At 43.3% G+C, this 21,730-nt stretch overlaps 1 protein-coding gene across 1 annotated transcript in view; it reads left to right on the top strand.

Moving 5' to 3' along the window:
- Positions 1-21,730, top strand: part of CCDC83 (coiled-coil domain containing 83) — a 53,182-nt gene that overhangs the window by 14,914 nt on the left and 16,538 nt on the right. The window contains 3 exon segments of the mRNA XM_040255540.1: positions 5,953-6,115; positions 9,428-9,595; positions 18,521-18,612. Coding sequence (XP_040111474.1) covers positions 5,953-6,115; positions 9,428-9,595; positions 18,521-18,612 — 423 coding nt within the window.

The raw sequence follows: 21,730 nt of genomic DNA, 5'->3' as shown, positions 1-21,730 counted from the left end.
GTTGCATAAAAATATTTCTCCGTTATTTAATTGAAAGCGCCTTAGGTAGCAGCAATCAAATCTTATCTTTGTTTCTCCAAAGGGCCCAGCATGAGTAGGTGTTTGGTAAATATTTGTTGGGTTGATCCACAAATACCAGTGGGAGGAAATAATTTTGAGGTCACAGATATTTAAATAGCTAAGTTTAACATGACTCATTAGCAAGATACATTTTTCTCTCCAGTTACGTCCAAATCGGAAATGTCCAAATCATAAAAAGTTATGCCCTCTTCTTTCGTCTTTTCTTCCTATGCGTTTAGCTTTGTTTAGATGATCACCTCTTTCTTTCTTCCCTTCTCTGCCTGCGTTCATTGCTCCTCTACAGCACTAGACATCTGACAGCCCTCTGTGCCCACGTCCTTACTTCCCAGTACATACTTCCCCTCCTACTGTTCACCTACAACCGCTCCAGCGAAAGCTGTGCTGACCAATTAGCCAGGCCCAATGTACTCTTTTGGAGATGGGCCTGGCAACTGACTCCAGTATTCTTGCCTGGAGAATCCCATAGACAGAGGAGCCTGGCAGGCTACAGTCTGTGGGATCGCAGAGCTGGACATGACTGAAGTGACTAACATTACATCAAGGTACTCTTTGAGGCCTAAACTGACACCTCACTCCTCTGGCAGTCACTCCTGGTGTCCTGAAACTCTTTTTCCTTTGGGCTCCAGGACATCACTCTTTCTTGAATTTCCTTCTACTTCTCTGATCATTTCTTATTTTTCTTTTTTTTCCCCTTGAATAGGAAAAGAAACTACCCTTAAATTAGAGTATTTATTCCCACCCTTTAATTAGAGTATTTATGAGCGTTCTGATCTTAAACATATTCTTTCACTCTAAACTCTCTCTGGATCATCTTATTTAACATCACGGCTTCAGATGCCATCTTTGTGGTGATATGTCTCATATGCATATGTGACAGAATTTGTAATCTTACTGAAAGGGTTCCTGACCCAATTCTAATTTGTGTGTGTGGAGGCTTCCCCTAACCAGCAAGCGATTCTCAGACTGTAGCCGGGTGTCTGAGAGTTCACCTCAGTTCTGACACTTACCTACCTGGAGATAGAGTCAGATTCCACAGGTAAAAGGCTCAGTCCCACAAGACCACCCTGCACTTCAGAGGCCAGTTACCAGTCCAGGGTGTTACTTGTACATCTGGGTGACTGGCTATAAATCAGAGCCTTGCACAACCCCATCCTCCTCAAGTTCAATTAGCTTGCTAGAATGGCTCACAGAACCAGGAAAACCCATTTACTCACTAGATCATTAAAAAGGTATTAAAGGCTATGAATCAACAGTCAGATGAAGAGATACAGAGAGCAGAGTGAAAGTGAAAGTTGCCCAGTCGTGTCCGACTCTTTGCAACTCCAAGGAGTTCTCCAGGCCAGAATACTGTAGTGGGTAGCTATTCCTTTCTCCAGGGGATCTTCCCAACCCAAGGATCAAACCCAGGTCTCCAACATTGCAGGCAGATTCTTTACTGGCTGAGCCAGGAGGGAAGGCCCTAGAGAGCAAAGTACCAAACAAAGGATCTTCTGCCTGTGTGGAGCTTGGGGCCTGGCACAGCAGCACTTGGAAGCTCTCTGGGAAAGGACCAAAAGAAGCTCCTTTTCCAGGTTTTAATGGAGGCTTCATTACATAATCGTGATTGACTAAATCCTTGGCTAGTGGCAGTTGGTTCCACCTCAAGTCCCTCTCCTGTCCCTGGAAATCAATGTGAGGGACTATAATCCTCTAATAACTTGATCAGTTCTCCTGGCAATCAGGCCCCCTCCCTTTCTCTCTCCCAGATCCAAAAGTCAATTTCATTAACATAAACCCAATTGTGGTGGCAGAAAATTGCATGGGTTTGGGGCACTGTGGGCCAGGAACTATTGTTGAAAATCATTAAAAAAAAAAAAAACCTATAAGAATATATCTAAGAAATACAGATATATATTTATATATCTATCTGTATATATTTATTCATGAATTTATCATATCTATTTATGCTCTTTGGAAGGGAAGCTATGACAAACCTAGACAGTGCATTAAAAAGCAGAGATCATTTTGCAACAAAGATCCATCTAGTCAAAGCTATGGTTTTTCCAGTAGTCGTGTACGGATGTGAGAGCTGGACCATAAAGAGCTGGCTGAGTGCCAAGAAATTGATGCTTTCAAATTGTGGTGCTGGAGAAGACTCTTGGGAGTCCCTTGGACTGCAAGGAGATAAAACCAGTCAATCATAAAGGAAATCAACCCCAAATGTTCACTGGAAAGACTGATGCTGAAGCTCCAATACTTTGACCACCTGATGCGAAGAGCTGACTCACTGGGAAAGACACTGATGCTGGGAAAGATTGAGGGCAGGAGGAGAAAGTGGACAACAGAGGATGAGATGGTCGGATGGCATCACCGACTCAATGGACACGAGCTTCACTATCAGGAGATAGTGAAAGACAGAGGAGCCTGGCGCGCTGCAGTCCTTGGAGTCTCAAAGAGTTGGACACAACTTAGTGACTGAACAACAAAGAAATACATTTCAGTCACCTGAGTGGCCAAAGATATGCATACATACATTTCTTATAAAAGACAGTATCACAACCATACACTAAAAAGAAAAAAATGTAAAAACTGGTGAAATAGAAATAAAATCTCTAGTTCAATTAATAACCTTGTACCAATGTCAATTTCCTCGTTTTGATGCTGTGCTATCATTAGATAAGATGTTATCATTTGGGAAAGCTGGGTGGACAGTAGATGGGAATTGTGTGTTTTATTTTGGCAACTTCTATTCTTGTTCTTGTGAGTCTAAAAAAGTTTTTAAAAGGCCATGAGATGGCCTAATAACAAAACAAAAATAATCCTTCCTTTGTAGCTTAGATACTAAATCTCCTTTCTTCTATTTATAATATGATAATTAGCCTTACCTCAAATAATAAATTTACTTCATAAGATAAATGTCTTTTTTAAAGCATATTGGTAGATATATTTAAATTTTATTTCAGTATATCACTCAAGATAATTTTTCAGATATAGTGAATTCTGTAACACTGTCAGACACACTTCTTTTCTATTTGAAATTCATACAGGATTTGGGAAGTTTAATATAGATGTTATTAAATGCATGTGGCCTTTTAGATTCTTAGGAATACCTAAGAGCTGTCAAAACTCCCAATGGACAACTCATCTCCAGTTTTCTTCTGAAGATTTTGTGTGGGGGGGGTCAGCTTGTTGTTTACCTCAACTTTTATTAACACCTCAGGGAGCTGTGGGCTTCCCAGGTGGCAGCGTGGGAAAGAAGCCGCCTGCCAATGCAGGAGACGCAAGAGATGTGGGTTCAATCCCTGGGTCAGGAAGATCCTCTGCATGAGAAAATGGCAAGCTTCTCCAGTATTTGTGTCTAGAAAAGTACATGGACAGAGGAGCCTGGCAGGCTACAGTCCATAGGGCTTCAAAGAGCCGGACACAACCGAGTGCGTGCACACACACACACACACACACACACGGAGCTGTAATGTTCAACAACTGTTGACTGTTTTTGACAAACCAATCTAGGAAAAGGCTGTTAAGACACTGGGTAGGCTCTGAGTCAGGTCAAATAAAGACAAGGCTTGCCAGTGGGATTTTCCAGGGAATTACCAGATAAGTCAAATAATGGCCCTTATTTAGGAACTGGGCTTTGCAAGAGTTCTGCCTCTCTTCTCTCCCCAACCCTCAGCCACAGGCTGCTAGATTGCTGGGTTTTGCCATAATTGTGGGGCTATTGGTTTTTAGGGTAAGTTTGAAATGCCACGAAACTCACTGTTCTTACTAAGATTTAACCATTTTTCTTGAATAAACACTCCCTAGAAGTTACTGCAAAGCCTTTAATTTCCAGAGTTCTGAAAAGTTGATTTTGCCAATTTTTGCCAATTTTTTCTCATTGCCTTTATGAAGAAGCGGATTTTCAGAAGTCTTACTCCACCACTTCTGTTTATGTCACTCTCTACAAGATTTTACGAAATTAGAAGCAAAGAAATTCAGTTTTCAGATATATATCATATCATGAATTCTTGGTACTAAAAACTCTTCAGAGACAGAATTCAGATACTTTAGAATATTGCAAACAAAAGATCAGAGAAGTTAAACTGCAGGATTTTGAATATCATATCTTTTTCATCTTTATTTCTATTTTTTTAAGTCACTCAAAGCTTGTCCAGTCTGTCTTTTTGGTTTTTTGGCTGTATTAGTACCGAGCATCATAAAGTTAATTGTTTGCTGCTTTTGTTCAGTTTATCAAAGTTATACATTAAAATTCTAAAGCACTGATATGACAATCATGTCATACAGCCTGTGGAATGACTTAAAGAGCATTAAGGTTACATTAAAATCCTCTCTGAGGAGTTTATTAAACTAGTGTCTATTTTGCTAAACAATTTTAAGAAATCAAATTTTTCAGCCATCAACTTTAAAGTTTGTTGGATTCAATATTAAAGACCTGAGTTTTAGTAGGCTGCAGCACTATCAATAAATCACAGATGTTTAGATTATCAGAAAGAATTTGGCTACCCAAAGCGTGGGTTGTGGGCCAGCAGGTTTGGCATTACCTGGAACGTGTGAGAAATGCAGAATTACAGGCATCGTACCAAACTTAATCAGAATCTGCATTTTTAACAAGGTCCCCAAGTGCTGGGTATACATGTTGAAGTTTCAGAAGTACTGGCTTAGAGAATCAATTTTGAGAAAGAAAATATTCTTACAGTAGAGTATCTATTAAGGTTGCTGCTACTGATGCTAAGTCACTTCAGTTGTGTCTGACTCTGTGCGACCCCATAGACAGCAGCCCACCAGGCTCCCCCGTCCCTGGGATTCTCCAGGCAAGAACACTGGAGTGGGTTGCCATTTCCTTCTCCAATGCATGAAAGTGAAAAGTGAAAGCAAAGTCGCTCAGTCGTGTCCGACTCTTAGCGACCCCATGGACTGCAGCCCACCAGGCTCCTCTATCCATGGGATTTTCCAGGCAAGAGTACTGGAGTGGGGTGCCATTGCCTGTGAAGGTTAAGAGAATAAAAACATGAATATCAGAAATAAAATAATGTTGAAAAACTATAGTAAAGAGAATGTTAAATTATAGGAAAATAAGTAATTTTTAAAAGAAGTATTAGAATATTTTAAGTATATACATTTTCTTAGGTTTAAGAAATTGAAGGAAAGACCCCAGGGAAGTGAGTATTAAAACTTAAAGGGAGAAAAAAAAAAAAGGAAGGCTAAGAAAAGTACCAGAAATATGTATTAAGTTCACACACAATAAAATATCTCTACATATACATAATAACTAGCAAGGGCAAAAATAAACTCTAAGTTGATTAGATAAGAAACATGGAAACATGGGTGGGATCTTCACAAGAAGAACACAGTTCATGTTTCAAGTGTGGACTGTTAGAATGGTGAGTGATCATCACCCCAGAAGAAGAGAATTAGGGTCACTTGTGAGAAAAGCAAAAAATAATGTAAATCCCACAAGAGCAGTACTTTTGTCTATTTTGCTCATGAATATATGCCTAGTGTCTAGATGACTCCTGGCATATGGTAGACAATTCCATAAATATTGAATAAATGAGTGACGTTTCCTAGAAAAGAAAGATAATTTGTGGTAGTTGAAGAAATTGACCTCTGAAGTCTAATTTTAATGTTCATTGATCCTATGATAGGGTGATAGACTGGCAGATTATTAACACAGGTTTTAAAATGAAACTGTCTCTTCAGTGATTACTGATTTGATGAATTTAATTTTGAGTCTTCCATCTTCCACATGCTCTTTGGAGATACTATTGAATAAATTATTTCATTGACTATTTCTTATTTTGCAAGCCTCAGCATGTGATTCTGTTTTGAGGGAAAACAATGGAGATACTTCAGCAAAGGTAATTAACAACTCTCTGATATTCACGACAGAATAAACGCTTAAAGGATGAACAAATCTGGCACATACGGAACCTACTAAAGGAACTCAGTGAAGAGAAGTCAGAGGGATCCGTAGTTGTAACAAGAGAGGAGGTTGAAAACGCAATGAAGGAAAAATGGAAGTTTGAAAGAGACCAGGAACAAAACTTGAAAGGTGATTTAGGAACTTAGAAAATTATCATAAAGCCATATCAAGTTATTTCTTGAATGTATCAATGCTTTTGTCTCCTAATATGTTCAAAATGCCATGGACATACTTCGAAGGACATTATTACTACCACAACCACAAACCCATGTAGGTAAGTGGGCAACAGGAGGAAATAGCAAAGTGGGTGGAGATAATGAAGCCCAGTGAGGAGGAGGAGAGCAGTGGTCAGAAACACAGACCAGAGCCCTCTGGCCTTTAACACCAGCCCGCATCCTGTGAGCTGCCACCCCGAACCCCAGGCAGTGGTGATCTGCTCTTTTGCGGGGAAATTGTCTCGTTTGGTGTCTTCCATGGCTTCAGCCTCAGTTCAGACTTGGGAATGGTAAGGAGAGTATAACGCTTCCTCCCCAGACCCAGTATCTCTAAGGAAGCTAAGCCCCCTATTTAGATGGGAAAAGAGGGATCAGATTTGGAAAAGGGGCTGTTTACAGGACGTGGATAGAAAAGATGCTGGTACAGAAGGTGAAAGACGCAGGACATGGTCTTGCCCCGGGCTCAGGAAGTACCAGGGTCCTGACAGCTAGACCCTCAGGGTTGACACACGCATTGAAAAAACAATCCTGTTCCTTCATCTTGAGCTTGCTGCTGCTCAGATTTCTAGATTTTTTTTTTTTCCAGAACCTCTATAAGTACCGTCCCTGCCAGGAATCTGGAAAACAGGGGAGAGACTGGAGTGCTACCAGAAAGCACTACGAGAACCTGAGAGGCAAAAGCGAGGGGCTAGATTTTCTTGGATTTCCCCAAGCACTCTAGAGAGCCTACTTACTCAAGCACTTGGCCCGGAGCAGGCACTCCATTCGTAGATAGTTGTCGTTTTGGGTGAAATAGTTACCAAGGCCACAGTTCAGTCAGCAAGCTTCATTTCTAGCAGCTCTCCACCACCGTTCCATAAGCCTGCTCTGGCTGAGCCCCTGCAGCGACGGCAGTGACGTGAGGGCACGAGGTGGGGGATCCGTTTCCTGGCTGGGCCGTCTCCGGGAGAATCCTGCTTCTGTGTGCAAGGGATGCTTTACGAACTCTCTTGAGACGGATGTGAGACCTCAGCTGATGCTCAGACGTGCTCACTAAGCTGCCTTTGCAGGGACTTGTCTGGTTAGTGGAGGTGTGCCTGTCTGAGGTCTGGGCTGGGGCTGGGATGTGTGTCACCCAAGACCGGGGACGTGCTGGGTGACTAAGAACGGGAGGGCTGGGCGTGTGTGGTGGTCCAAGGGAGAAAGAAGCCCACGGATGCTGATGAAGAGAGGGAGAGGGAGGGAACAGACGTGTTTACAAGGGGTCTCTGAGGCTGTCACGGTCGGCACCAGGCAGTTACCTGCAACTCAGTTCAGTTCATGGAGCAGCGGCCGCAGCTCCACCAGCAGCCTGGGATGGAGCAGAGCCTCTGAGCCGTCTGGACCTGCTGAGTCAAACAGTCTGCATTTGGACAAGGTCACAGGGGGTTTCTGTGCACAGTCAAGTTTGAGAAGTGCTGACGAAACTCCCCTCTTCCAACGTTTACCTGGGATGCTCTCAGTTGGAAGGATAAAAATCCAACCCAGACTAGTCCAGGCATAAAGAAGATGTTAATCTCTTCAAGTAACCAGACAGAAAAGGCAGGGAGGGTGCTGCTGAGCTGAACCCAGAGCCTCACATGCTGTCAGAGCTCAACTTCCTTTTATTCGTCTCCTTCTCTTGCTCCTCCCCTCACCATCACCCCCTCTTTCTAGCCCACCCTCTCCCTCCGCACCGCCTCTCATCCCTCTTCTCTCTCTGTCTTCCCCTGGAAAGCTGGCTCCTTTTGCTGAGAACATTCTCCCTGTGAGTCTAGAACTCTGACCACAGACACCTCTGAATGTACATCCTTATAACCTCAAAGTGGAGTGGAGACAAAAAGAGATATGTTTCCTACCAGCTTCAGTGAGAGCCTTTCTAGGGAAGGACTCAGAACCAAGGCCTAGCTTGGGGTGCACGCTCAGCCCTAAACCAATCCCTCCGGCCAGGAAAAGGGGCGTCTGTCTGTAGTCAGTGTATTTACACGACGAGGGATAGGAGCCGTGTGTTACTAGACGAGAAGGGAGAGGGGGTGCTAAGAAAGCAGAACAGCAGCTGCTACCCCAACCTGTCTTTCAAAAGCTTCAGTGACATCAACCAACCCTCCCTGCAAAGACTGAATGTGGTGGAAGGCTGAATCCGGGGCAGTCTGCTCACAGAGGACAGCTGATCACTGGGGTGTAGTGTTCTTAATTGTTTAATAACAAGAATCACTTGTTAAGGGAATTTAAAAATGTATAGTCTTATATTTTGAATATTAATATGTTAAGTATGTATTAAAAATGTATTATTATCACGTCTTCAACAAAGACATGTTTGGAGTCCTGGATGTTTGGGCTGAGGAGCATCTCTCTGGCCTGAAAGAATGCTTCACTCATTTTGTAAATATTTATTGAGCCTCAACTAATGGCCAGATTCTCTGCCAAGTGCTGGGTTGACAGAGATGAATAAAATGTGGTCTTGCCCTCAGGAGCTCTCAAGATGGGGCAGGACAGTGAGCCAAATAGCCATTAAGTTCATCTTACCTGGTTTTGGTGATGCTTCCTTTTCCAGAATATTCAGCAGCCTGATACTCAGCCTAAAGACTGAGTAGAATGTGGTGTATAGTAAGTACACCAGGGTAAACTGAAGGTTTATATGATGAGACAGCTCCAAATGTGTACACATTTAACTGAGGAACTGGGAAGCGAGGTGATTATGGCTATCATATGCTGTCATTTCACACAAGGAAAGCTCAAAGAGTTGATCTGTAAATGATGGAGTCAAACAACATACTTAACAAAAAAAGGTCACCAAGGACAGCGGAAGGATGTAAGTTGAAATTACTTTGCCCAGAGACATCATGACCAGAAAAATGACAATTTACAATAAAAAGTATCTGTGAAATAATACATTGTACAAAACAGGATGCTTCTCAAGCGATCACAGGCATAATTTAAACTTGTGGCTCCCTAGGCGTATAGGTTGATTGCACGCTGTCATTCTCGGTCACAGCCCCAAACCACACCATCTACTTTAAAACTGGAAGTTTATTTTTACTGAGATTTTGAATCATGAGGGATAAACAATAGTTTGAATAGTTTCGATTTCTCTAAATTGTAGATATAAAATTGTATTTATGAGTTTATATTTTCATATCAGACTTTAACTTCACAAAATCAGAGTACCACATAATGATGGTTGCAAGGACACTAGAAATGACCCAAAATCTTGATGTTCTTTCAACAGATATGCGCATCCAAATAAGTAATGCTGAAAAGCTATTTCTTGAGAAACTCAGTGAGAAAGAATATTGGGAGGAATACAAGAATGTAGGGAGTGAACAACATGCTAAACTCATTAGCTCCTTACAGAACGATATCAACAGAGTTACGGAGAATGCTGAAAAAATGTCAGGTCAGTTGCAAGAAAACTGGTTCGGATTCAATTAAAAAAAGAATCTTTAGGGGGCAGACATTTGGTGAAAGGAAGAAAGAGGTGCTCTGGAATCAACCATCACGCTCTGCCATCAGCGTGAGCACTGCGAGTAAGGATCCGGAAAGAAACCATCCCAGGACTACCTGGGAACCTGTGGAGCGGGGGTGAAGGCATAGGAGTGTGAGCAGAAACCTGCCACTGACTTTGAGGAAGAAGCTGCATCCAGTGGGTGGGGTCTGCATGCTCTCATGCCTGGCTCTGGGTCAGTTCCACTGCGGAAGGAGGGTCCTGGAAAGGGGTCGTATTAGAAGAGAAATTCACCTGAGGCCCAGCTAGGGCAACCTACCTAGGCTGGACGATCAGAATCGTTATAGAAAAATGGCCAAGTAAATGCTAAGTTGTAGTCGGAAGAAAACCGGAGAACAAAGGTGGGACAGGAAGGCATCGGGGGTGACAGATCTTACCGAGGGCACCTGTCTGTCCCTGAGGCCAAGCAGAGTGCCTTCAAAGAACACCAGAGACCCAGAGGCACAGAAGTCATAGGTTAGGACAAATGGGAGAAATCTGGCCTCAAAGAGCTGCGTGGGTGGATGGCAGTTCTGAGCCCAGCTGGTCCTGGAGGCTTGTTCTGTGGGAGGAGGGTTTATGTGGGTATCCCAGTATGCCCTCTGAGGCTCTGCCCAGTCACCCCGCTTCTGGACCAATTTTCATGTGTGTCTCTCGATTCAGGGCCTCTGCACCACATCGGTGGTATAAATTTGGCCCTAAATCAGTCTGCAACTGGAGTTAAAATATTTTAAAATGTTCTTCTCTCCCAAGAGAAGAGAGTAAGAGTGACACCCTCCTACCCTTGTCTGTTCCCCCAGCCACTGAGATCCCCTTTCTAGATAGAAACACCATTGCTAGTTCCTTATGTAACCTTTCAGAAAGATCCTGTTCATGTCTCAGAATATACATGTATGTTACAAACCAGCATGCTGTGCAGATGCAATTTTTCACTTATTCATTCAAGTAACAACATGGACATCCTTACAGATCGGTACATGTTAGGACTGCCTCATCCTCCCAATGTCTCCTTTGTTTTGTTGTACTATAATTTTTTTAACTACTCCCCTACTCATAAGCATTTAGGTTATTTCCTGTCTTACTATTACAAAGAATTCTGCAATGCCTATCCTTACACAATCTCATTTTACTGCGACAATATCCTTGTATATATGTAATTTCATTTATGTGTATCTCTAAAGGGAAACGGCTGGCCCAAACAGCCCATTCATTTTCATTTTGATAGGCACAGCCCTCTGTAGATGCTGTACCAAGCATACTCCTGCTGGTGTGGTGAGGATGTCTGTTTTCCCGCTTCAACAACAAAGGATGTGATCTACCTTTCTGTTGTTTGACAGTCTTATAGGTAGAAAATGGTAACTCTGTAGCTTTAATTTCCATTTCTCTTCCTATAAGCAACAGTGAATATCTTTCCATAAACTCAAGAACCATATGGATTTCCTTTCTGTTCTCATCCTTTGTTCATTTTTCTACTGTGTTGTGAACTCTTTACTTTCCAAGGAAATTAGCTCTTTAAATGTGATTTAAGGTACAAATATTTCCCCTTTCATTATTAGTCTTCTGTTTGTGTGGTGTTTGTATGAGGACAATTTATAGTTTTATAGTGCCCAATTTATCAGTCTTTGATTTTATTGAAATTACAAATATATTCTCTAATATTTTCTTCTAGAATTTATTATATCTTCATCTTTATATTTAAATCTCTGATTTTTTTGTGTGAAGTAGGAAACCAACTTTCTTTTTTGCCAGATGGCTTTCCAGTTGTCTCAACATCATCTATTCAACGAGCCATTTTTACCCTATGATTCACAATGATGACTTTATCACACTTTCATTTCCCATATGTGTTTGACTCTCTTCCTATATTTTCTGTTCTGTTTCATGGATCTATGTATTTGTGCAACAATGCCATAGAGGGAAGTCCCTGCCAGTCCAGTGGTTAAGACTTGGTGCTTTCACTGCTGTGGGCCCAGGTTCAATCCCCAGTTGGGGAACTAAGATTCCATAAGGCATGCAGCAAGGCCAAAACAAAATGTTACTGTTCAAGTGTATTTTAAAAAATTTTAATAGTTTTCCAGCATTCATTTAATAATTTTCTAGCATTCCTCATATTAACTTAATCCATTATCCTGATTAGCAATTTGGATGATTTCTTTGAGCTGAAAGTTTTCATGCTGTTGTAGCTAACTTGGGAGTGGTGGTAATAAAATTTTTATGCTGCTGGTTGAACCCTGGTGTATGGCCAACTTTAGGTAACACAAGAAAATGGCTGTTATAGGCTTATCTTATTTGCCATTAGTTTTGGGCACTTCTCCAGTACTCTTGCCTGGAAAATCCCATGGACGGAGGAGCGTGGTAGGCTACAGTCCATGGGGTCACAAAGAGTCAGGCATGACTGAGCAACTTCACTTTCACTTTCAAGCATGCAGCAAGCAATTCTGCCTGGGGACAATTAAACCACTTTAGGGGCCACTTGTTGGACACAATGAATATGAACAGAACGCCTAGATCAATTTGTCTGAAGTCTTACTCCTACCATCCCCCTTTTTCCCCACCTTCCCCCTTCTTCCATGACTTCTCTGAAATTCTCCTCCCACACCCATGACCATGGAGTTTGTGTTAGCTAGACAGCTTTAATTGCAAGGAATACGTACTTTAGAAGAAAGAGTTTTTATTGTAAGTGAAATGGGATATTAAGATGAAACTTTTAAAATCTGTTTAAATCTGAGTGTCTGTACAATGGGTGGTGGTGGTTGTTTAGTCACTAAGTAGTGTCCAGTTCTTTTGTGACCCAATGGACTCTTGCCAGGCTCCTCTGTCCGTGGAATTCTCTAGGCAAGAATACTGGAGTGAGTTGCCATTTCCTTCTCCAAGGGATCTTCCTGACCCAGGAATCGAACCCATGTCTCCTGCTTGGCAGGTGGATTTTTTTAATCCCTGAGCCAGCTGGGAAGCCCCCCATATAATGGATACCTCATTCCAAAATAAAATGAGAATCTGCTATACAGACTGCCAGTATGATGAGGCAGAAAACAGGTTTCATACCTTCAAGCACTGAATTCCAGTTTATAAAAGACATTGAAGAGACCATGAAAAAACTGTTAAAAATTAGGGGACATTTTTTGGAAAGAGCTTGTGGGTGCAGCAAGTTGTACACTATCCCCCAAAGGCCAGGTAAAGTGTAATTCTTCCTTCATCTCAAATCTAGATGGAAGGTCTTTAAGGAAATTCTTCAGACTGTTCAACATGTATCCCCCCCAGTTTGGGGGACATTGGGATCTAGTTTATGACTCACCCTGTAAAATCTATAGGATAAGTGACTGACTAGGTAACTGTCCTAACAGCAGAGCGTGTAAGAGGCATGTAGCTGCCGCCCTGGGCTGGGCCTGTGTCTCAGTCTATTTGGGCCCCTATAGCGAAATACCACAAATTGGTTTTTCACAGCTCTGGAGGCTGCAAAGTTCAAGGTCAAGGGACTGACAGATCGGGTGCCTAGGGAGAGCTTGCTTCTTGGTTCAGAGACACTGTCTCTTTGCTGTAAACTGACAGAGTGAAAATGGCAAGAGAGATCTCTGTTATAAGGGGTCTAATCCCACTACGAGGGCTCTAGCCTCCTGACCTAATGACCTGCCAAATACCAGCACGTTGGGGTTCAGGCTGCAACCTAGCAATTTGGGCAAGGGGGTGGGGTCACAGACATTCAGTCTGTAGCAGCGTGCACTCCTGGAGTAGGTTGTGGCAAAGAGTGGAGTGTTTCCTGTGGACCTGTTGTCTGAGAGTGCTGGTACACAGTCCTGTTAAATTTTACCTGTGGGTTGATGAGAGGGGTCAACCCACTCCAAAGAGAAATGGGCGCCTGTACATGTGGGAGGGAGGAGGAGACAGAACCAGAGGCCAAAGGGACAGTCATCAGCCAACCTCCAATGATGGCACATCCCCTGCATCAAGGGCGTGCTGGTGAAATGTAACTAGCGATGCGGAAGGTGGTCCTCCAGAGAACCTACAAAAACACCCCCGAGAGAGGAGCCTCAATCTTGAATGCCAGCTGGACCCAGAAAGTGAGGCCTTAGCTTGAGATAGTCAAGTGAGATAGTCAAGTGAGATAGTCAAGGCCATAGCTTGAGGTCAGTCAGGTGAGTGCTTTTTTGTCCTTCCCAGGCTCCCCTTCAGCCCTGAGGGGGAAGGAGGCATGCCAGCTCAAGCCAGAGGAAACAGTAGTAGGTTCAAGCTAGGAAGGGAACAGCCATAACTTTGAATGAAGCTTAAAATTTTGATTATTACAAAGACTAGATATCTTAATTTCAGATTGGAGGGTCTTCAGTTATCACAAAGGAACCAGAAAAAATCATAGGATTGCCATGCATGTTGTTGAGAGAGGGCTAATAGCCCCGCCGTATGAATTTTAAAGGGAAGAGAGAAGGGACGTCCCTGGGTGGTCCCACAGTTAAGGATCCGCCTTCCAGTGTGGAGGACACGGGTTCGGTCCCTAGTCGGGGAACCAAGATCCCACAGGCTGTACCATGCGCCACACCTACAGAAAGCCCGCACGCTGCAACGAAGACCCAGTACGGCCAAAGCAGAAACAAACGCACAGAAACATGAGGGGGAGGAGAAAAACAAGGTCTGTCGGTGCCCCGTAGTCACGTTGGCTGGACACAGGACTTGCTGTGAAGGACAGGAGGATGGGAGATGGAGACAGACGGCCGTCAGATCGGTGCTGGCTCCAGGGACGGGCTTCCTCCCTGTGCTTGTTGCCCGCTGTCTGTGCCTGTCCCCTCAGAGCACCTCTGCTCTGCTCTCTGTGCCTGTCCCCACTCTGTCCTTGCTCCAATTCTGAAGAGTGTCATTGTGATCACCTACCTAGTCAAGGACGACCAAACACCTCTGCCCGGTACTCCTCGCGGGCCGTCAGCTGGCCCCAGCTATGCTCCGGTCGGCTGTCCAGCCTCCCTGACTCAGTGGCTGCCCTGAGCGCTGGGGGCCTGGGGAGGGGGCACCTGGGCCGGCCTCCCCGGACTTCAGATTGAAGGAGATGTCAGGACACTGGGTGCAGAGCATACACTCACTGACATATCCAGGACAGGGCTTTTGCTCTCAGTAAAAGGAAATTGTAGATTTTTTTTAAACTTCTTTTTAAATTGTTTTAATTTAAAATTTTAAATTTAAAAAAAAAATTTTTTTAATGTTTTATTTTAAAAATTGTGGGGTTTTATTAAACCCTTAGATGAGTCCCAGGAATAGAGAAAGTATGGAGTTATTACAAAACAGCAGATATTAGAATCACAGAGTTTTTCCTTTCATCCTTGACTGGGTGTGTGGGACAGGGATCCTTAAAAGTCTCTCTGGGCACAAGTGAGTTAAAAGGTGTGAGTTCAAGCCCACCTCTTTGAATGCCAGTTTCTTCATCTGATCACCTCAGGGACCTCCACGAGAACTCACGGCTCCAGGACCTGCTTTCCTATACCTTGTCTCATCTCACCAGTCCCTTTGAGTTAGACACCACTGTGCCCAGTTTAAAGATGAGGGAACAGAGGCCCGGAAGAGTTCACAGCTTTAGACTCTCAGACTTATGAAGTAGTGGAAATGGGAGGTGAACCCAGGCGTGTCAGACCCAAGCCTATAAGCTTCCAGTAGTCCTCCCCACTCCGTGACTCACCTAACACCCACTCTGCCTGAAGGAACTGCTGTGTGGCCAGTGTTACCATCTGCCCCTACTCAGTCCTGTCCAGAGAGGGGTCACAGGAAGCCAGCGGCATGGAAGAGGATGAGCCCAGTGAAGAGCGTGACACCAGAAGTCGGTCAAGAGCAAACAACCGACTCCCCAGAGCTTGTGGGGTGGAGCCGAAGCAGAGCCAGACACAAGGAAAGGCGAGCAATGGAAGGCAAACTTCAGCTTCTGAGAAGCGACCACATTGGACCAGGCATCTGAGCAGCCAGGAGTCTAAAAGCACAAAGTTGTAATCTCCCATTTGCAGGGTCCCAGAGGAGAAGGCAATGGCAACCCACTCCAGTACTCTTGCCTGGAAAATTCCATGGACGGAGGAGCCTGGTAGGCTGCAGTCCATGGGGTCGCACAGAGTCAGACACAACTGAAGCGACTTAGCAGCAGACTTTTCTGGGGAGGAGACTTTTACATACTCCCAGTTTCTCTGGGAGTATTCACAGTTGTAGGGTTAATCAGTTCAGTAGCTCAGTCGTGTTCGACACTTCGCAACCCCATGGACTGCAGCACGCCAGGCTTCCCTGTCCATCACCAACTCCCTGAGCTTGCTCAAACTCATGTCCTTTGAGTCAGTGATGCCATCTAAACATCTCATCCTCTGTTGTCTCTTTCTCCTCCTGCCTTCAATCTTTCCCAGCTTCGGGATCTTTTTCCAATGAGTCAGCTCTTCAGATCATGTGGCCAAAGTTTTGGAGTTTCAGCTTCAGCATCAGTCCTTCCAATGAATATTCAGGACTGATTTCCTTTAGAATGGACTGGTTGGATCTCCTTGCAGTCCAAGGAATTCTCAAGAGTCTTCTCTAACACCATAGTTCAAAAGCATCAATTCTTCGGCATTTAGCTTTCTTTATGGTCCAACTCTCATATCCATACATGACTACTGGAAAAACCATAGCTTTGACTATATGGGCCTTTGTCAGCAAAGTAATGTCTCTGCTTTTTGATATGCTGTCTAGGTTGGTCATAACTTTTCTTCCAAGGAGCAAGCGTCTTTTAATTTCATGGCAACAGTCTCCCGGGATTGCAATAATAGAAGGATATGGAAAAGAAATCTTTACTCTGCTCTCAGAGTTTTCCTTGAATAGGGGAAGCAGTTATGCCAGTATGAAACACAATGAGGGCTGAATGGCTCTAGCCTAGCTCCCTGTGCCCATTTCCGGAGCCTAGGTTGCCTCCAAACTATTGAAAGACCAGACCTGCACATCTTCCCTGTAGCCTAAGACCCCCAAGAGATCTTAGAGTTAGCTTTGGCTGACTTGGTCTGTGGGGAAATTTCTCCCTTTGAAATAATGTCCTAAATGGCTGTTACGTCCCACAATAGTCTCAATACAATAGTATTGTTTCATTACAGAATAAGTTAAATGAATTGCTGTGGACCAGTCTAGAAATCTAGGGCTTTCCTTGTGGCTCAGCTGGTAAAGAATCCGCCTGCAATTCAGGAGACCTGGCTTTGATCCCTGGGTTGGGAAGATCCCCTGGAGGAGGGAAAGGCTACAGCCATAACTGTCAACATCATTTGTAGGAGACAATACTCTCTGACTTCCAAATAATTATCTTCCAACTGTTATAAATAAAACACATCTAATGGGGACATATAACACTGATGTCATCATAGAGCACAGCTCTGACGAATCTGATTTGGAGGATACACTGCCCTCCTGTTGCACACGGCTAACTACATCACTGTATTCAGTCTTCACTCAGATATTACCTCCTCAAAAAAGCTTTCTCTGCTCATTCTATCTAAAATATAAATTTTCAGTTTTTCGATTGTTTTCCCCTTTTCACTTTGGCTGTGCTGGGTCTTCGTCGCTTTGCGTGGCATTCTCTCATTGCATTGCTTTGCGTGGCATTCTCTCGTTGCATTGCTTTGCGTGGCATTCTCTCATTGCATTGCTTTGCATGGCATTCTCTCGTTGGAGCAAGCGGGGGCTGCTCTTGTCGCAGCAGTCAGGCTTCTCATTGCGGCGGCTGCTCTCGTTGTGGAGCACACACTCCAGGCACTTGGGCGTCGGTAGTTGCAGCATGTGGGCTTGGTACCTGTGGTCCCCATAGTCTAGAGCACAGGCTCAGTGGTTGTGGCACACACGCTTAGCTGCTCCATGGCATGTGGAATCTTCCTGGACCAGGGATCAAACCTGTGTCCCCTGCAGTGGCAGGCAGATTCTTACCTATTGCATCACCGGGGCAGCCTGAGAAATTTTGTTTTTCTTCATCACATGCCTCACCACCTAAAATATTATTCACTGGCTTCCCCACCAGGATGTATGTGTCATAAGGGCAGGAGTTTTGTTTCTCATTTGGTAATATTCCCAGTGCCTTAAATAGTGTCATGCACAGCAAAAGAACTCGATGATGATTTCTTGAATAAAAGAAAGAATGAACAAATGGGACTCATTTATCCAGATTCATTTCTTTCCACTCCCTAAAGCAGCCCTCATGCCACTTTATCTTGCTTTCCTTAAACAGAAGTGTTGATTATATGATCTCTCAGCATCATTCAAGGCCCAAAATTTTGTGATCCTCACTGAACTGAACTGAACTTGCTCTCTCAGTTCCGGCATTTATAAAGTAAGAAAATCTGCAGAGGACAGCGCATCCTGCCCTTTGCATCTCTCTTCTCCCCTCTTGCTCTGAGCCCAACTCAGACCCAGTCTGCTGACTTTCCCAGCCCCTCTCCGCCTCCCTCTCCTCTCCTCATTCTGTCTTTCCTGTCCCAGGAAACGTATGCCAAGAATATTGGAAATTTAGTTAGATGGCGTTAGATGTACAGGATGCTACTTCAGTGTATACAAATCTCTTCATATTTATGTTGTGGAATCAGAAGTTGTCTGATATGAAGGGTAGACGGCTTCAGAGGTACTAAAGCATTGGAAATCCTTTAAAAATACAGACATTCATGAGAGATACCATCTCCAACAAATTCCCATTAAGGCATTAGTAAATTATTGGAGCATTTTGGCTAATTAGAAGTATTAGAGTTTTCAGTAAGATGGTACTTTGAAAATTCAGGGGAAAAAAACATGAAGAAAGGAGAGGTGGGGATCATGGAAGATAAAGTTTACAAATTGATAGTTGTACCTTGGATCTCAAGCTTTCTAATTTTCTGTTTAAAGAACAGTATAAAATCACCCTGGAAGATGCTAGAAAGAGAATAATCAGAGAAACTTTGTTGCAACTGGACCAAAAGAAGGAATGGGCCACAGAGGTATATGTCAATTTTCTTTTCTTTTCTTTTTTATAGTAGATTTTTATACTTCTCACACAGAACTTCAAAATTTTAAGTGAAATATAGTTGATGTATACTATTATGTTATTGATTTAAATTATATTAAAAGACGCTTGCTCCTTGGAAGAAAAGTTATGACCAACCCAGACAGCATATTAAAAAGCAGAGACATTACTTTGCCAACAAAGATCCGTCTAGTCAAAGCTATGGTTTTTCCAGTAGTCATGTATGGATGTGAGAATTGAACTATAGAGAAAGCTGAGTGCTGAAGAATTGATGCTTTTGAACTGTGGTGTTGGAGAAGACTCTTGAGAGTCCCTTGGACTGCAAGGAGATCCAACGAGTCCATCCTAAAGGAAATCGGTCCTGAATATTCACTGGAAGGACTGATGCTGAAGCTGAAACTCCAATATGCCAGCCACCTGATGTGAAGAACTGACTCATTGGAAAAGACCCTGATCCTGGGAAATATTGAGGGCAGGAGAAGAAGGGGATGACAGAAGATGAGATGGTTGGATGATATCACTGACTAAATGGACAGGAGTTTGAGTAAGCTCTGGGAATTGGTGATGGACAGGGAAGCCTGGCATACTACAGTCTGTGGGGTTGCAGAGTCAGACACAACTAAGCAACTGAACTGACTGAACTGAATTGTGTTAGTTTCAGGTGTACTACATAGAGACTTGACATCTGCATAAATTCTGAAATGATCACCATGACATATCTAGTAACCATCTATCCCCATACAAAGTTATTATTGATCACATTCCTTATGCTGTACATTAAATTCTTATGGCTTATCTTATAATTGGAGGCTTGGACATCTTAATACCCTTCACTTATTTCACCCTGGTGGCTCAGAGGGTAAAGTGTCTGCTTGCAATGCAGGAGACCTGGGTTTGATCCCTGGGTTGGGAAGATCCCCTGGAGAAGGAAATGGCAACCCACTCCAGTACTCTTGCCTGGAAAATCCCATGGACAGAGAAGCCTGGTAGGCTACAGTTCGTGGGGTCGCAAAGAGTTGGACACAACTGAGCAACTTCACTTTACTTATTTCACCCACTCCAAGACCCATTCTCTCTGTATTTCAATTTCCTTAAAAAACAAAACTCTCCCCCTCCTCATTCATACCCATTTCTTTCTTTGTGGTGTATTATAATGATCAAGAGCGTGGGTTTTGAAGTTAGGCGTGCATGCTAAGTCTCTTCAGTCGTGTCCGACTCTTTGCGACCCTACGGTCTGTAGCCCTCCAGACTCCTCTGTCCATGGGATTCTCCAGGCAAGAATACTGGAGTGGGCTGTGATGCCCTTCTCCAGAGGATCTTTTCAACCCAGGGATCAAACCCAGGCCTCAGTCTTCTGCATTGACAGCTGGGTTCTTTACTGCTAGGGCCACCTGGGAAGACTCTGAAGTTAGTTTAGTTTAAATCACAGTTGCAACACTTGAAAGTTTGAAAGAGAAAGTGAAAGTCTCATCTGACTCTCTGCGACCCCATGGACTACACAGTCCATGGAATTCTCCAGGCCAGAATACTGGAGTGGATAGCCTTTCCCTTCTCCAGGGGATCAAACCTAGGTCTCCCACATTGCAGGTGGATTCTTTACCAATTGAACTATCAGGGAAGCCCAGTGTATAAATTGAATTTATACTTGACTTTTCTGGGCTTTGGTTTCCCAGTCTATAAAAAGGGGACAATAATAATACTAATATTTACCTTTAATGAATAGTATGAGGACTGAGATGATTTAAGTAGCATGGTGCCTCATAAGAGCAAGAGCTCTGGAAATTAATATTCAGTTATTTTTCAGTATAATAATAATGACTATACAAATTGTGAAATTTTGGATGATCTATAGGGTGAAACATAATTTGTCTAAAAAGTACTTTCTTACATATGCAAACCTAAGAGAGTACACTTTACTCTCTTAGGAGCTGGAGCTCTAAGAGAGCTCCTGGAGCTCTCTGAGGTTGGTGGAGCTTTAAAAATTGAGGATATAAAAAAATGTTTGAGATATAATTTCTAATTCATCTTTTCTGATCTTTGTTTTGTCCAAAATATCTGCTTCTTTTTTCCTTTCCACTGTCCCTCATCTTGCTCTTGGGCTTCCCTTGTGGCTCAGCTGATAAAGAATCTGCCTGCAATGCAGGAGACCTGGGTTCAATCCCTGGATTGGGAAGATCCCCTGGAGAAGGGAAAGGCTACCCACTCCAGTATTCTGGCCTGGAGAATTCCATGGACTATATAGTGCATGGGGTTACAAAGAGTCGGACACGACTGAGTGCCTTTCACTTTCATTATCATCTTGGTCCAGACTGTGCCTTAAATCTGTGAGATGCCAGCTGGGATTGTCTCTCTATCTGGAACATCCTTTCTTCAGACTGATAAGCATCTGGCCTTTTCTAGAGCTCTTCACTGAATTTCAGTTGCTATTGTTTCTTGCTTCCCTTTTGGTTCAATTGTTCTTTCAGTATTCCTATGCCATTGCACAATTTTTACTGAATTATACAAAAACAGGATGTGGAGGGGAACTGATCAATGGTTTTGCTTGCCCATGCAATCCAGCCCCTTTGTGACTGAATATGATTAAATGATGAAATCAATAAGTGATCTGATCATAGTTAAGAGGGTTAAAAATGCATATGTCAATCAAATACCCTTTCAGTAGGTACATTCCGTATATAATGAAGATTGCCCCCAATACTGCTCCTAGTATTTTACATTAAAATCTCTCAACAATCCTGTAAGGGAAAGACTTGCTAGTAAGAAGACAGAGACCAGAGAAACTTTGTGACTTTCCCAGAGCATGTGGCGGGATTGACCTTTAAGAAGTCTTTTTCAGATCATTACTCTTAATCATTACACTGTACGTTTCCTTTTCTCCACATAATGCCAAACACCCGCATAAGTGAATGAATTTTTCTCATTTTTTTCTGGCCATCTTATCATGTGGACGGTGGTGGTGGTGTAGTCACTAAGTCGTGTCCAGCTCTTTGCATCCATCCCCAAGGACTATAGCCCACCAGGGCCCCCTGTCCATGGGGATTTCACCGGCAAGAATACCAGAGTGGATTGCCATTTCCTTCTCCAGGGCACCG

The sequence above is a fragment of the Oryx dammah genome, unplaced genomic scaffold, assembly GCF_014754425.2.
Source record: "Oryx dammah isolate SB20612 unplaced genomic scaffold, SCBI_Odam_1.1 HiC_scaffold_15, whole genome shotgun sequence".
Lineage (NCBI taxonomy): Eukaryota > Metazoa > Chordata > Mammalia > Artiodactyla > Bovidae > Oryx > Oryx dammah.
This window is presented reverse-complemented; position numbering and strand designations above follow the sequence as displayed.